Raw genomic sequence first — 14,462 nt, forward strand, 5'->3', positions numbered from 1 at the left:
CATTGGAAAATATCCTTAATTACTTTCTATGCCATATTTTTGGTAGCAAGCACCAAATGGTGCAAGCAGCTTGTATTTTTGGAAAAAGACTTGCAATCATTTTTTTTGTTTCAGAATTTGTGATTTAAATGCTGTTGATTCACAGGAGTGACAGTATTGCCACTCTCTTTTAGAGCCTTCATGCTATGGAAGGCCATGTGATGATAGCTTTCCTGCCAACTGTTCTAAACCAGTTGTTCAGAGTTCTCACCAGAGCAACTCAAGAGGAAGTTGCAGTCAACGTGACAAGGTAAAGAATTTTAAGTGGTTCATAGAGTCAACATGATGACTGGGTTATCACATAAATCTGTAATTGAGTGGCATTTTTGCTGTTGCAATCAGAGCTTTCTTTATAGGTTTACTTGTTTTCTGACTTCTGTTTAGGGTTATTATCCATATTGTTGCTCAGTGTCATGAAGAAGGTTTGGATAGCTACCTGAGATCTTATGTGAAGGTAGGTAAAAGTAAATTGAATATTTCCTTTTTTTTATTTCCCTAATAAAGAATATATTTAAATTCAGTTGCATCTATTTCATTTCAATTCTTTTGCATTATGCCATAATTTTGTATTTAATTCTGTTTTTCCTCCCCAAGTATGCATATAAAGCAGAACCCTATGTTGCTTCTGAATATAAGACAGTACATGAAGAGCTGACAAAGTCAATGACAACAATTTTAAAGCCATCTGCTGACTTTCTTACAAGCAACAAACTGCTTAAGGTATGTGTTGAACTGTACTTTTTACTGTATGTTCTTACCTAGTCATAACTGAAGAACAGGAACTAAGTGTACTGAAATAGTTGTTGAACAGATGTGGCAATCTTACTGAATTTTTCTTTCCTCTGCAGTATTCATGGTTTTTCTTTGAAGTTCTGATAAAGTCAATGGCTCAACATTTGATAGAAAACTCTAAAGTGAAGGTATGTCAACTTTTGCAAAAAAAATATTCTAAGGAAGATCTGTATGGTCTCTTCTTTCTCCAATCACATGTTTTTTATTGCATATTAGAAAGAAGGGGAGAGAAAGAGGCAGCAGGAGAGATCAGTTTAAATATTAGATAGAAAAAACTAGAGGGCTGGATTCAACATGAATATAAAAGAATAGAAACCCTTAAAATCCATAGAGTAGAGCAGTCTGTGTAAATCATCAGACTTTCTATTAGGAATTTGTAATTCTTGTGGTACGAAGAAGTTGGGAGCAGTAGATAACACTTTGATGTAAGCAGTATCCAAAAAAATGTGGGCTTTTTCCTGAGCAGTACTGTAGCTGTGATATTAAATGACCCTGAGAACAGTGAGTCATGAAATGTACAGTCTTCTGGATGTAGTAAGAAGTGTCAATATTTAATTTTGTGTTGTTATTTCCTATGCTGGAAGGAGAATGCTAAAACTTCAGAAATGCATTTTTCTACAAGCTTAGCCTGTGAGCAGTGTTTTTTACATTGGTGACAACTTTTTAGTGTGTTTACTTCTGGATTGAAACAAGTCTTGAAAGTTTCAAGTATACAACATAGTTTCATCTGAATAACATAATAGGTTGTTATAGTGATATTGTTATCACTATTTTCACTGTGTATTTAGAGTATAACCGGAAGTCTGAAGTACATGAGGGAAAAATAATTGTACAATGATCAGGCAAAAAGCTTTATAGTGCTACACTTAATACTCTATGGTATCATCGGTAAAGTTTGAGTCCTGGTTCAAGGAGCCTCATTGTCACCTTCTCTGTAATGTGAATGAGAGAGGAGAGGAACTTAACTGCAGTTTGCAATTATTCTGACCCCTGAACATTGCTTCTTGATTTACAAGCCCCTTAAATATAAATTATTTAGCTAGATTTTTTCTGCCTTACTAGATAATGTAATAAATGCAACATATACTCGGATGTTTCCTGCTTATGATATCTGATAAAAAGATGCATTCTATGTGCAGCAAAATTATTTCTATAACAAGGATTATGTTTCATTACTGTCCAACAAAGACAGAGCTACTAGGGTGTTGTAGGACACTGGCATACCCACCAACACAATCTTTAGTTCTTATTTGTTACTTCTTGCATGAGTACTGTTTATATTGATAAAGGGATCTTTTTCAGCCTTAGTGTCTATTTTAATTTTTTTTAAACTAAAGTTGGAGGTTTTGGACCACAATTCCAACACAAAAGAAGCAAGTTATGTAATCATTGATTTATGGAGGGTCTTGACAATGACTTGTTCTGTTTAGGAATGTTAGGAATTAGCTGCACTTAAAGTAGCTCAAAAAACTATTTAAATAAAAGTACTTGGACATGGATATTTTGATTTCAGTTTTCAAAAAGAAAAGAGATCATGACCCTGCAAATGAAACAATTTCTGTCAATGTCATCAGCCTCACACCACATGTCATTTAGTCTCTTCACACAAAAGAGAGAATCTTTAGTAAAGGTTGTAAGATGTAGAGAAGTAAAAGAGACTGTGCAGTGCCAAAAAGCTGAAGAGCACTTACTGACCAATATTTGTCAGAGTGTACAAAGTCATTGATGAAGATAATATAGGTGGTGAGTGGAAAGAAAGAAATTATGAATGAAGAGGAGATCTTTTAAGCTAATTGGCAAACTACCAAAATGTAAGAGAAAGGAGTTCTGATTGTGGAAACTTAAAAACACAGAGAGTAAGGTTCTGATGCCTGGAGAGCTGAGATTTTGAAGTTGCTGAGGAGTAAGAGGAAGGAAGGGAGAAAGGGAGGAAGGATGGATGGATGGATGGATGGATGGATGGATGGATGGATGGATGGATGGATGGATGACAATTTCCTCAATGGTGAAAGCAGTTATTACTATGATGATAGTTACAGAACAGCAAAAAAGGGTTTTTTTCCAAGACAGGAAAGACTGATAATGTAATTAGTATATGTGAACCATCTGGTGTCTGCTTTGGAGAGGAAGATGGGTGAAATTAAAAGATTCCCTCTTATTCTTACTCTTGTGTTGTTTATTGCAGTATATAAAAATATTAATGCATTACACTTAGAAGCTTTTATACATGTGGTTTATGTCATCAAAGACTGCCTTGCTTGAATTTCAGTAATAAATGCTAGTTCATGTTTTCATATTTTCTTTTAAACAAATGATCCGTCATGCTAGAAAATGAGAAAGTTCGAAAACTGTTTCCTCTCTCCCTGTCAGGTTATCTCTATCTTATCTAAAGTAAATTTTCTGATATACTCTAGTGTTATAAGCCATGTTTAATATTGTATCTGAATTAATTTCTAGCTGTTGAGAAACCAGAGATTTTCTGCCTCCTTTCATCATGCAGTGGAAACAGTTGTTAATATGCTAATGCCACACATCACTCAGAAGTACAGAGACAATCCAGAGGCCTCAAAAAATGCAAACCACAGCCTGGCTGCCTTTATAAAAGTAGGTACACAAGAGATTTGGACTCTGTGGTTATTCTTTCAATAATATTGCTTCTGTAGGGATGTTATGGAATCTGAAAGCCAACTGATACAAAGCTGAACATGCATAAAGCCTTTTAAATATAGTTTTTTGTCCATGTTAAAATGCTTTGAAGTATGATTTGCATCTTCTGTAAACAGGAAGACATGTATTCAGAAATTGGGTAATTTAAGAAATGAATTTATATTTTATTCAAAATGTATTTTGATTTTCCTTTTTTCTTCTTTTAAAAATATCATTTGGGCTGCCTTCAAATCCTGCAATAGTTTTCAGCAGTGCTTTGTTTGAATGCATTTTATGTGGAAAGACTTTCAGTGTCTTTAATTTTTCAGCCAATAATATCTACCAGGGATAAAAAAGGATGGAAACTGAAATGGCAGATAAAACTTCTAGTGGCATGACATTTTCATTTCTGTCAAGACAGAGTTCTTTTCAAACTGCTTTTTATTTGTGATTTATGATCAGCACTCTTAAGGGAAAATTTGGTATTCATATATATATGAATATATATATTGTAATATATATATTGTATAAATGTATACATATATTTAGTTGCTTTTTTACTGTTTTTTATATTCAGACTGAAATATCAATAATGTGTTTCAAAAATAAACTTATTAAATACAGAAATATAATTACTGAATGCAGAGACAGTAGTAAATCAATTCTATTTTGGTTTTACTTGTTCTCCCTAGAGGTGTTTCACTTTTATGGATAGAGGCTTTGTTTTCAAGCAGATCAATAACTACATCAGCTGCTTTGCCCCAGGAGATCCAAAGGTACTCAGTGTTTTTAAACAAGCTATTTTTAAGTGTTTTCTCTTCTTGATGCATGGGGATAAAGTCTTGCATTAAGTCTCTTCCCAGTTACATTAGAAGTCCCTGCTCTGTGTCTACAGCTTTTTTTTCCATCAAACCACTGTTTTCCTATTTTGATTCCCATCTTCAGGTGCAATTTTGTCACACTAGAGTGTGTGAATCAGAGGAGTAGTGGGGTATGGGGGTGTCAACTAAGCAAAAATTTTAAGCATGAGTGGAAGAAGTCTGAAGTTGGGAGAGTTGATCCTGAATATTGTAAGCTACACTTAGTGGAGTGGGGAAAGCATGTATCAGATGCCCAAAGAGATTCTGCTGTGTGTCCAAACTTTTCTTACATCAATACATAATAGGGTTGTAAACTTTGGACAATGGGAATAGTAAATAGGACCAGTTGTTAAGTATGAGCTATTCTGGATTTATTTGTGCTGACATGTGGAACTTTGACAGGTCTATATCCAACATAGTGCAAGACTGAAATGAATAACCCTTTTTGTGTTAGAAATTTGTTTTTAATATGTTATTCAAATCACTGCATCTGTTTTTTAACTTATACTTTCTTTTTGCAGGCTCTTTTTGAATTCAAATTTGAATTTCTTCGCGTAGTCTGTAATCATGAGCACTATATACCACTAAATCTACCAATGCCATTTGGAAAAGGCAGAGTTCAGAGATACCAAGGTAAATTCTTCCAAAGTAGTAGAAGAATTTATGTTTCTTGTATGTCAGCTTTTTATTATTAGATGTGTACACTGTGTAACTTCAGGTCTGTGAGATGATGGAAATTGAAATTGTTAAATACAAGTCTAAAGTTTCAATCCTTTCATTGAAAGTTAAAGGAAGTGCTTAGGTAGCAGAGTAATCTTTCCAAAGAAAGACACAGTAAACTTTTTTCATATATTTATTCAGGTTTAAAGTCTGAGTAGGTCTGTAGCTCAGTTTTCTACTTTGGTCATGTCAGGCCTTCCTTTCTCTAGAAGTGCTAGTCCTTCCACAGCTGGTGTCACTACAGGAAGTTTGTCCATCCCAGGTGCACAATTTTGCATTATTCCTTCTGGAATTTGATTGCCATTTCTCTAGAATCTAGATTCTTCTGAAATGCAACTCTGCCCTTTGAGCAAATGGACTGTACTTGTCCACAAGCTTCCTGAGGGTGTATTTTACCTCCCCTTTCAGGTTGTTGATGAAGTAGTAATAAGTAGGATAGTCCTTAGGAAACTCCTCTTGCAGCTGTCTCCAAATAGGGTACAAACCATTAACCTCCACCTCTTGAGTGATCCACATAGTTATTTTTCATATTTGGGTGTCTCTTCACCTAGACTGAAATGTCCCAGCTTGGATACAATGACCATGTTAACATCTGCTGTTCTCCCCTTATAGCAGACCAGTCTTAAAACATGATTTTCCTGGTAAATTTATTTTGGTCATTCCCAGTCACTCTCTTCTCCTTCACTTACTGAAAAATGACTTCACCATGGCTTAACAAAGGTGATAATGAGCAGTCTTCCAATAATATCAATTAACTCTCTCAGCATCTCATCTGGTGGCATGGATTTGTGTGGCTGGAGGTCTCTCAGGAGATCCCTGACCAGATCCTTATCCACTGATCTGATTGTCTTTCTTGAAGATAGTTTCTGGAATGTTAAGGCCTGGGTCTCATGTCAGAGAAGGATAAAGTGACAAAGCTATGGAGTACTTCAGCCTTACCCAAGCCCACTGTCTTTAAATCACAATCCCCATTTAGCAAATATCCCATGTTTCCCTTATTCAGGGGTTTAATGCTAATGTAGTGGTAAAAGCTTTTCTTGTTTTTATTGATGTCCATTACCAGTTTCAGCTGTATCCTGGCACTCTCCCTGAATACTTCTGTATTCCTCCCTGAATACTTCTGTATTCCTCTTTTGTAGCTCGTTCTCGCTTCCACTTCATGGTTCTGGTTTTGGGGGTTTTTTTGGTTTTGGGTTTTGTTTTTTTTTTTTTTTTTTTTGGTGTGTGTAGGAGCTCAGTCATGAAAGTTCTGTGTAGCCCAGCTGGGTTCCTGGTACATCCAGTCTTGTGCCAAAACAAGTCATATGTTTGCTATTGCTTCTGTGGCTGTGGAGACACATTAATTTCTTCCAGGCACTGAACTACAGCAGAAATCACTAAACAGGAGCAAGGAAGGTGCTTTTACAAGGAACAAGTAAACCTGCCTAACATATTCTTTGTAGAATAGGCTATTTTTTCTGAAATATTTATTCAGCAGACTCTACTAGTTAGTAAAGTTGAATATCACTAATTAACACTTTTCTCAAGGTTGAGCAAGATAAAGCAAAGATTTGAGACCACAAGCTGAAGAGCTGCTTAGAGCTTCTTTCTGTCTTTGGCTTTTTCAGCCTTTGGAAGTGTCTTGGATAATAACACTGCATAAATATTTTCATAGAAAAGAGAGACTATGAGCTGCTGGCTTAGGGAACCTTAGAAAATAGCAAAATCAGAGAAGACAGTGTTTCTGATTGCACAATAAAGAGTATAAAATGCTCCCTGGGAGCTAGGAGTTCAGCCAGGAAAGAAGACCTTTATGAGAAGTGTTTCTGGCTCTGTTTTGCTGTGTTGAGCAAAAGATATCTCAGGTGATGTGGCTGTGTTACACTTAAGAGGAATGCCTGTAGAATGTCTGTATAATGGCTGTGCTGTCTCAGATCTGCTTCTTTCTGACTTAAGGGATTGCCTTACTGAGAGGGTTCTTTGGAAAATGAAAGTGCTTTGAGGTTAGCATCTTGTTTTTGATCACTGTATTGAGCAATGACAGTGAACATGAGAAACTCTTCTACACCTCCTCAGCTGACATTGTAAACATATATATATATGTTCTAATAAATGAGCCCTTCAAACTGAAGTTTCTCTAAAGATGTCATATACTCAGTACATAAATAGACTGGATTATTTTATTACACAAAAGGTACTTTAAAGAGGGAGCAGTTTGACTTTGCTGTGTCTGATGTGCTGGGTTTTACTTCAGCCTTAAGTTGATTGATAAATTGATTTAAATAACCATTCCTTATGTTAAATTTATATTTTGCTTTCAGACCTTCAGCTGGACTATTCATTAACTGATGAATTCTGTAAAAATCACTTCTTGGTTGGACTGCTTCTAAGGGAGGTGGGCAATGCCTTACAAGAATTCAGAGATGTGAGGCAGATTGCCATCAGTGTGCTCAAGAATTTGATGATAAAGCATTCTTTTGATGATAGATATGCTACCAGGGTAAGTCTATTGCTATGCTAGTAGTACAAAATAATAAAGATTAGGTGTGCACACATACAGAAAGTTTGTTCTTTCATAGAAGAAACCCTTGTTAATTTTCAGCAAAATTATTTCTGCCCAGACTGTAATGAAAACTGTATCGAGACCAGTCTGCAAATTCCATCTTTTTACCAAATTAAATGACAAAGCACCTTTTAATATAATTATGTGTGGATTTGCATTTTAGCACAGTGTACTCTTCCTGCTGTGCTTAAAGTAATCAGATTTTTATGAGTGTGTTTCAAGATCTTCATTTCATAAAATATTAGCTCTTAATATTTTGAAGCTGTCCCTCCATCATCTATTATTTATGAAATGGGTATAAGAAAACTACAAGTCACAGTGGTGAATTTTGAGTGATTTTTAATTTTCTGACTCTTTTTAACATCAGCAGAGCTGTAGAGATGCCAAAAAAATTGTAATGAAAGGTATCATTAATTCATTGAGCTAACATAATATTAATTTATTTGGTTAGTCTTACTGAAATGACATTAGTTTTGGAGTCTTTCTGCATTTTATTCAGACAGTAAATAAAATTTGCTGATCATTTGTAAATTAGAATGAAATACAGTGATGATCCCTGCTTTTGCCATTTATGAATATGAGCTCTGGCTTGGCAAATATTTATTAAGTGCTTTTTTTTGCAATTTAGGAGTGAATAGATTAAAACTAGTTGATGATGAAAAAAATACAACTGTAGTGTTTTAATGAACTGTTAAACTCTGTTTAGGGCCATCAAGCAAGAATAGCCACTATGTATTTGCCACTCTTTGGTCTGCTCATAGAAAATGTTCAGCGGATCAATGTGAAAGATGTGTCTCCATTTCCTGTTAACCCTTCCAGCAATGTGAGTGACAACTTCTGTTTGGAATTCTGAATTGTTTTTATCATAATTTATTGGTAACCTGTATATGAGACACTGCATACTCCTGGCAAAAAAGGAGCTTCATAAGCTTCAGAATTCTGCAATTTTTCAGCGCAGTCTGGCACTGAAACAAATGGACCACAGAAAGATTATTAATTTCCTAGAAATTAGAGAAAAACTTAACCCTAAAGGAGTGTGATTTTGAAAGAGCTATAGTGCAAGAGGGCTATAGAAGAATTAATTAAAATGCAATTTGTGAAGGGTATATATTGATATGGCTGCACACAGCGATTGAATCTAAGATTTAATTATTCATGTATTTTACTTCTGTCCTTATCTTGTTGTGTTCCATTTAGTATTAAGAAAAAAAATCTCCCAAACTCTTCCAACAAGATAAATATTTGGGTGTTTGAATTAAAATAATGTGAGTCTTTTTGAAATACCTATTTAATAGAGTTTAAAATTCAATTGAGTACTCATTTATTCAATGTTTCCTGAGGTGTCTTAAGTTTTAAGGTATCCCAAGCTTATGCAAATATGTGAACATCTCCATTCTTTTGAGCATATTTAATAGAAATTAAATTTTAAGGAAGAAATACTTAACAAATATTTCTCTAGAAGACATGTCATATTCTTGAAGTCCTTAATGTAGGAAAATAATCACTTAAATTTTAATATTTAAATTTTCCTCTCTCTTCCAAACAGAGCACAAAGGATGATGCACCAAGTTTGCCAACTGCAAGTCAGTTAGTAACACCACAAAAATCAGGAAACACATTGGATAACAACCTTCCTAAAGATCTGTTTGGTGTTATCTCTGGCATTGGTAAGCACTTAAAAAAAAGTAAAATAAAATAATTAAAGAGGAATTGTTTTATTTTTTCACTCTGAAATCTGACATGAAATCTGTCTTTGGGATCTTTTGGGGTTTGCTCTTTTATATGAAACTAAAGCTATTTTCTGGAGCAGGGCTGCTTTTTTTCCCTGTCAAAGGTGATAGTTAAATAGATATAAAAAATGGGAAAAGTTTGTTGGTTTTTTTTTTCATTAAATAGACATGCTTCTTCATGGAAGTGTGTATGTATTGCTACATGTGTTTTTTATGCATGGATATACATAGTTGTACATAAGTCTGTGTATATGTGCTTAGTCACCCTGAGACACATATATACTTTGCTGAAATTCTGGAATAAGTTTGTCTTCATTAAAAATAAGTAAATGGAATTAATTATTTGCCTTCTTAAAAAATATATGGTGATTTTAAAAGCCTGACTGAGCTATGGAGTGACTTGTTGTATTTATTGTTTGAGATTTTTATGTTGTTTGAGGTTGTGGTTTTATTTTTTTTTAGCTTCCCCATACACCACATCGACTCCAAATATTAATAGTGTGAGGAATGCTGACTCAAGAGGTTCCCTTATAAGCACAGACTCAGGAAACAGTCTCCCAGAAAGACACAGTGACAAGAGCAATTCTCTTGACAAGGTAACAAAAAACAAACCAAGATAAATCCTAAAAGTGTATTTCTAAAATTTCATCCTAAGTCTCATAGAAATTAACTTCTCTGATCTCCATTGTGAATGGGCTTTCTAGAATAACTTCAAAGCAGTATTTTATATAAATTTTTTACAAAGTAATTATCTTGTGAACTCCTTTTGCATTGCATTTACCTAGTTGTTTCACAAAAAATGCAAACAGATTTCCAATGTAGTGACAAAATCAAGCAGTTGTTGTTTCCTTTGCTAGTGAAAGGCACTAGATGAAGTGTATTGATTGTTGCTTGAGAGGATTGAATTCCAGTTAGAACAGCTTCTTTGATTTTCTGGAGATCATCATTCCATCCCTTTCTATGCTCAGTATACTTGGCATTTCTAAAACTTTGAAAAAACCAGTTTTTGTGCTTTCTCTGGGTGATTTCTTTTATCTTAGTTTGACTTTTCTAAACCATTTCTTTAAAGCTGTTACAAATTAGGAGCTCTGGCTGCGGTAGCTCTGAGGTATTCAGTCCTGTCTTTCTCGAGTTTGTGTCAATGCTGATCACATTTCATTTTCCTAGCTCTGGTTGTGCAAGTCACAACATGTTGACTTTTTCCCCTTGACTCTGACATGCCTTCGTGGGGCAGAGAGAGAAGCTTCTCAGAAGGCACTCTGCTCATGCTTTGCGCCCAGGTGGAGAAGAAGAGGAAAATTGTCACCCTCCAAAGAAAAACCGTGTTACTATGGATTTTTCACTTCTGACAATCCCAGCTTTGCCAGAGAACATTTTGCATACTACTTTCTCTCTTCAGTTACAAGAAGTATCTGATTTTTGTGCTTGGTATAGTTAAGCTTCTGAGTGAAGTGTGTGGTCAGTAGTTTTGCCGCTTCTTTGCAACAGTTGAATCTCAAACCCAATATATGCAATTTGACCATGTAAAATATGTTCAAATGTCAAACCTGGGGTACATGCACGTGATCTAGTTCAAGCATATAAAAAATACAATCAGTTTCAATAACTGCAGAATTTGAGTCTTGGGGTCTTTGATAGAACTGAAAGTTCTTCTTTGGTGTTGACCAAGGTAATAAAGAAATATCTTGGTATGCACTGTTGCTAAATGGCAATGCTGTCATCTCTTACTTAGTTGTTATGTTGTTAATTACTAATGTGTAGTGTTTTCACCAAGTAAAAGGGTTTTCAAAGGAGTCAATAGCCTTTGAAAATTCTACTCTGGTCTGCCAACTTAGGTAACAGAGGATTTATGTTTTGCATGCTGTTGATATTTTCCCCAAATAATTCTGGCTTCTTATTTGTTGCTTTCTGAACTTTCTTTCTAGTAGATCAGTTGTTCAGTGCATGTTATCTCCAAGTTTTTGCTCATTGCTTGATATCATTATAGTGAAGAGACATGTTTTTGTTCTAATTTTCTTTCAGAATCATCTCTAGTCTTATGCTTGTGGAATCAGAATAGACTGGAAGTATATCAGTTTCTATTTCAATATGTGTATACTTTATTTAGGTTATTGACATGATTCTAAATGAAATAGCTATAGTCCTATTTTATCTGTGTGTATCTTCAACAGTCTTAGTGGGATTATTATCTAGTGCTCTGGGCAGTTTCTTAGAGTCTTGGAAACACAATTCTGTTTCTGCTTGTGACCCATTGATTGCCTGCTATGGCATCCAAAAAGCTGCAGAGCAGCACCTCCTTGTTCACCAGAGATATTTCAAAATAAAGAGTTTTTGAGGTCTTTTTGAGGTCTTTAGAATCTGCAATAATTGAGCTCACAGAGGTGTCCACCTCCTCCTAAATTACAGTAACTTCTGGCTATTCATCATAGTTTCACTGTGCATCCATTCAATGACTAGTATGTGATTTACACATTTACTGGTATCAGATTCACAGATTGGTTTAGGACAGGAATTCTTTGATGCAACAGAATGCATAAAAAGGGCTCAGCAATCAATGGTTGCTGTGAAATGTTCCTTCATGGTTAGTGTGTCTCCTGCTTTCAGGTAGGAGTATGCCAAGAAGTGTTGTTCGAATGTCACTTCTTGCTTTGTTTGTGAAACCAAGTGCTTTTCTCCCTTGAGGCTACCCTTGTATTTGTAAATTTTTTATAGTAAGAGTTGTACAGATCAATTATACCAGACTGTTGACTTTACAGAAAATGTATTAAGTGTCTGGTTCATTTTCCATTTGCATAAGTGGCATATTGGACGTGAGAATTATGCACTATAAGGGGCATCATTTATACTTTAAACAAAAGTTTATACAGTATATCTATAAAAGCTTCAGACTGAGGATTTTGTAACACTATACTGTGTGGAAATCATCCTTTTACAAGTCTCTGCCCAAAGTTCAGTTTATATATTTTTACAATTTTTATTTTTCCATTTTTTTTAGGTGCTATACATTTTGCAAGACCAATCAATTATAGAGCTTTTATCTTTTTGCACAGATGATGGTATTGTGGGTTGCTGATAAACTTCCCACACGTGTAGGAATTACATTAAAAAGTGAAACAGGGAAAGGGTTTTGCTTTTGTTTAGGTTTTTTTGTTTGTATGTTGGGAGAGGAGGGGAGGGGAACAGCAAGTTACTTAGTAGCAGTTAGTCTTCCAGAATGTATATTATTGCCCTTTATGTATGTTTTTCTTGAGGTTCTTATATCTTTAAGTGGAACAAATTTTGTAGAGGCAGTCCTGTCTACAGTTGAGCAGAAAGTCTCTTGAAAAGCAAAGGAGAATATATGTATCACCTAACAGTAGCATTTGGTTTTCAAGTATTCAGTCTAAGCAGAAAGGGCAGGCTTGATTTCTACAATGTGAGTACCTAGGTATAATTAACTTGTTCAATAATCACTCCTAGGTGACTTTCCCTTTTGCTCCTAGGGGAAAAAAATTATACCTAGAAGGAATTAAAAACAAGCAAAGCAAAGAGGCCTAATTTGGTATACTTGTTGTGTGTAATGTGTGTTTTAGTGACCTGTCTCTACATGAAACATTTTTGTCTCCGTTCTGAGATCCTTTTTCTGCTGCAGGAATTATTAAAGCAATTGAAAACAATTTAGTTTGTTACTAGTTTAAGAACTCTTCAGCCAAAATACATCTGTTTGCTTTTCAGAACCAGCAGAGCAGCACTTTAGGAAGTTCTGTTGTTCGATATGACAAACTTGACCAAGCAGAGATCAAAAGTCTGCTCATGTGTTTCCTTCATATTTTAAGAAGCATGTCAGATGGTAGGTAATTCCTCCTGCTTTTTATAAATTCAAAGTCATTTGCTGGATTTATGCCTGTTATTTCAATAACTTCTCAAAATTAGCAGAATATAGGTGTAGGTACCATGACGTGCTGTGTTTTACAAATATGTGTGATCACTCAAATTAAACTCTGTCTGAAACCTTGTAAGCATTAAGTACTCATTATTTATTCAAAGTGTGAGGTCAACTAAAGGACTTTTTAAGAAAGTGAATATTTGTGTGTGATGGTACAGTTTGGTTTGTAAAACAGAGGTGAAGAATAATTCATTGTTCTGTAAAAGTGTCTTGGGCTCTGTTCTGCAGAACTTGCTGTATTACAAGGAACCAAATTATTTGATTGTTGTATATATTTCCATTTCTGGAATATGGAGGTGTTAGTCCTTCTTCATTCTCCTGGGATGTTTGTGAGATGATCCATTGAATTTTTGAAAGAGTCATGTTATCCTGGAGAAGGTTACAGAGGTATAGAAATAGGGCACGAATGGCACATCTTACTTGTTTGTTAGGATCATACATCTTGGAATCATCCCTGTCTGTGATCAAAGAAAAAAAATTATTAATTTTAATTAAAAAAAAATGTTGGGACCCATCTGTAAAGAAGCAGGTTATAGGACTAACAGTCTGAAATATTCTGAAGTCTTACATTATTATAGGGCTGTAGGCACTACAGGCTACACAATTATTACTATGTAAAATATGAAATTGGATGGGAATATTATGGGCTATTAATTAATATCATATTGCAGAAACTCATTTGGAGAATTGATATGAGCATTTGTATAATCAGTTTTAAGGAAAAGTTCAAATAGTAATTGTTACCTTTTAAATTGTTATTCATTTTCCTAGATGCATTGTTTACATATTGGAACAAGGCTACAAAATCTGAACTCATGGACTTTTTCACCATTACAGAGTAAGTTTTTGTTGTGCTTGACATGCAGCTGTATGTTCTGCTGTTCTATTAACAATTTGAGTGTGGATATAAGCATGTGTAAATGCTTTTTTGCTTGTTCTGTTGTTTTGTTTAGTTTTTTTTAATAATATTGCTCTGATCTGTTTGGAAGTCCTTAACTTGATGTCCCCAGTTGCATGTCTGTCCAAGTCCGTGATAGTCTCTGGAATCAGGCAATACAGAAGGGATCTCAGGAGGTTCTTGAAGAACAAGTAGTGCTCAGAGTATTGCAGTGCTCATGGAGGAGGAACCAACTGTCTTGATACCCTTCTGCATTAAACTGTGTCTTGTAACATCAGCTGTTCAATAGCAAATACATGGTTGTGTAGCA

The 14,462-nt window shown here is 34.9% G+C and overlaps 1 protein-coding gene across 21 annotated transcripts in view; it reads left to right on the top strand.

Annotated features, from left to right (window-relative positions):
* The window catches only part of DOCK9 (dedicator of cytokinesis 9), a 113,882-nt gene that overhangs the window by 73,226 nt on the left and 26,194 nt on the right, over window positions 1–14,462 (top strand). For 13 of the 21 annotated variants that reach the window (XM_071430928.1, XM_071430933.1, XM_071430936.1 and 10 more), the window contains exons 24-36: window positions 174–289; window positions 424–493; window positions 634–759; window positions 888–959; window positions 3,289–3,435; window positions 4,170–4,253; window positions 4,859–4,970; window positions 7,358–7,536; window positions 8,306–8,422; window positions 9,146–9,266; window positions 9,792–9,925; window positions 13,044–13,158; window positions 14,026–14,092. In XM_071430928.1, the coding sequence (XP_071287029.1) occupies window positions 174–289; window positions 424–493; window positions 634–759; window positions 888–959; window positions 3,289–3,435; window positions 4,170–4,253; window positions 4,859–4,970; window positions 7,358–7,536; window positions 8,306–8,422; window positions 9,146–9,266; window positions 9,792–9,925; window positions 13,044–13,158; window positions 14,026–14,092 (1,460 nt within the window). Of the gene's footprint in view, window positions 1–173; window positions 290–423; window positions 494–633; window positions 760–887; window positions 960–3,288; window positions 3,436–4,169; window positions 4,254–4,858; window positions 4,971–7,357; window positions 7,537–8,305; window positions 8,423–9,145; window positions 9,267–9,791; window positions 9,926–10,563; window positions 10,738–13,043; window positions 13,159–14,025; window positions 14,093–14,462 lie in introns of all 21 variants that reach the window. The other 8 variants (XM_071430919.1, XM_071430938.1, XM_071430917.1 and 5 more) reach the window with 1 other exon arrangement.

This window comes from Agelaius tricolor, unplaced genomic scaffold (genome assembly GCF_023055355.1).
Source record: "Agelaius tricolor isolate 1412-34295 unplaced genomic scaffold, bAgeTri1.0.p SCAF_7, whole genome shotgun sequence".
In the NCBI taxonomy this organism is placed as follows: domain Eukaryota; kingdom Metazoa; phylum Chordata; class Aves; order Passeriformes; family Icteridae; genus Agelaius; species Agelaius tricolor.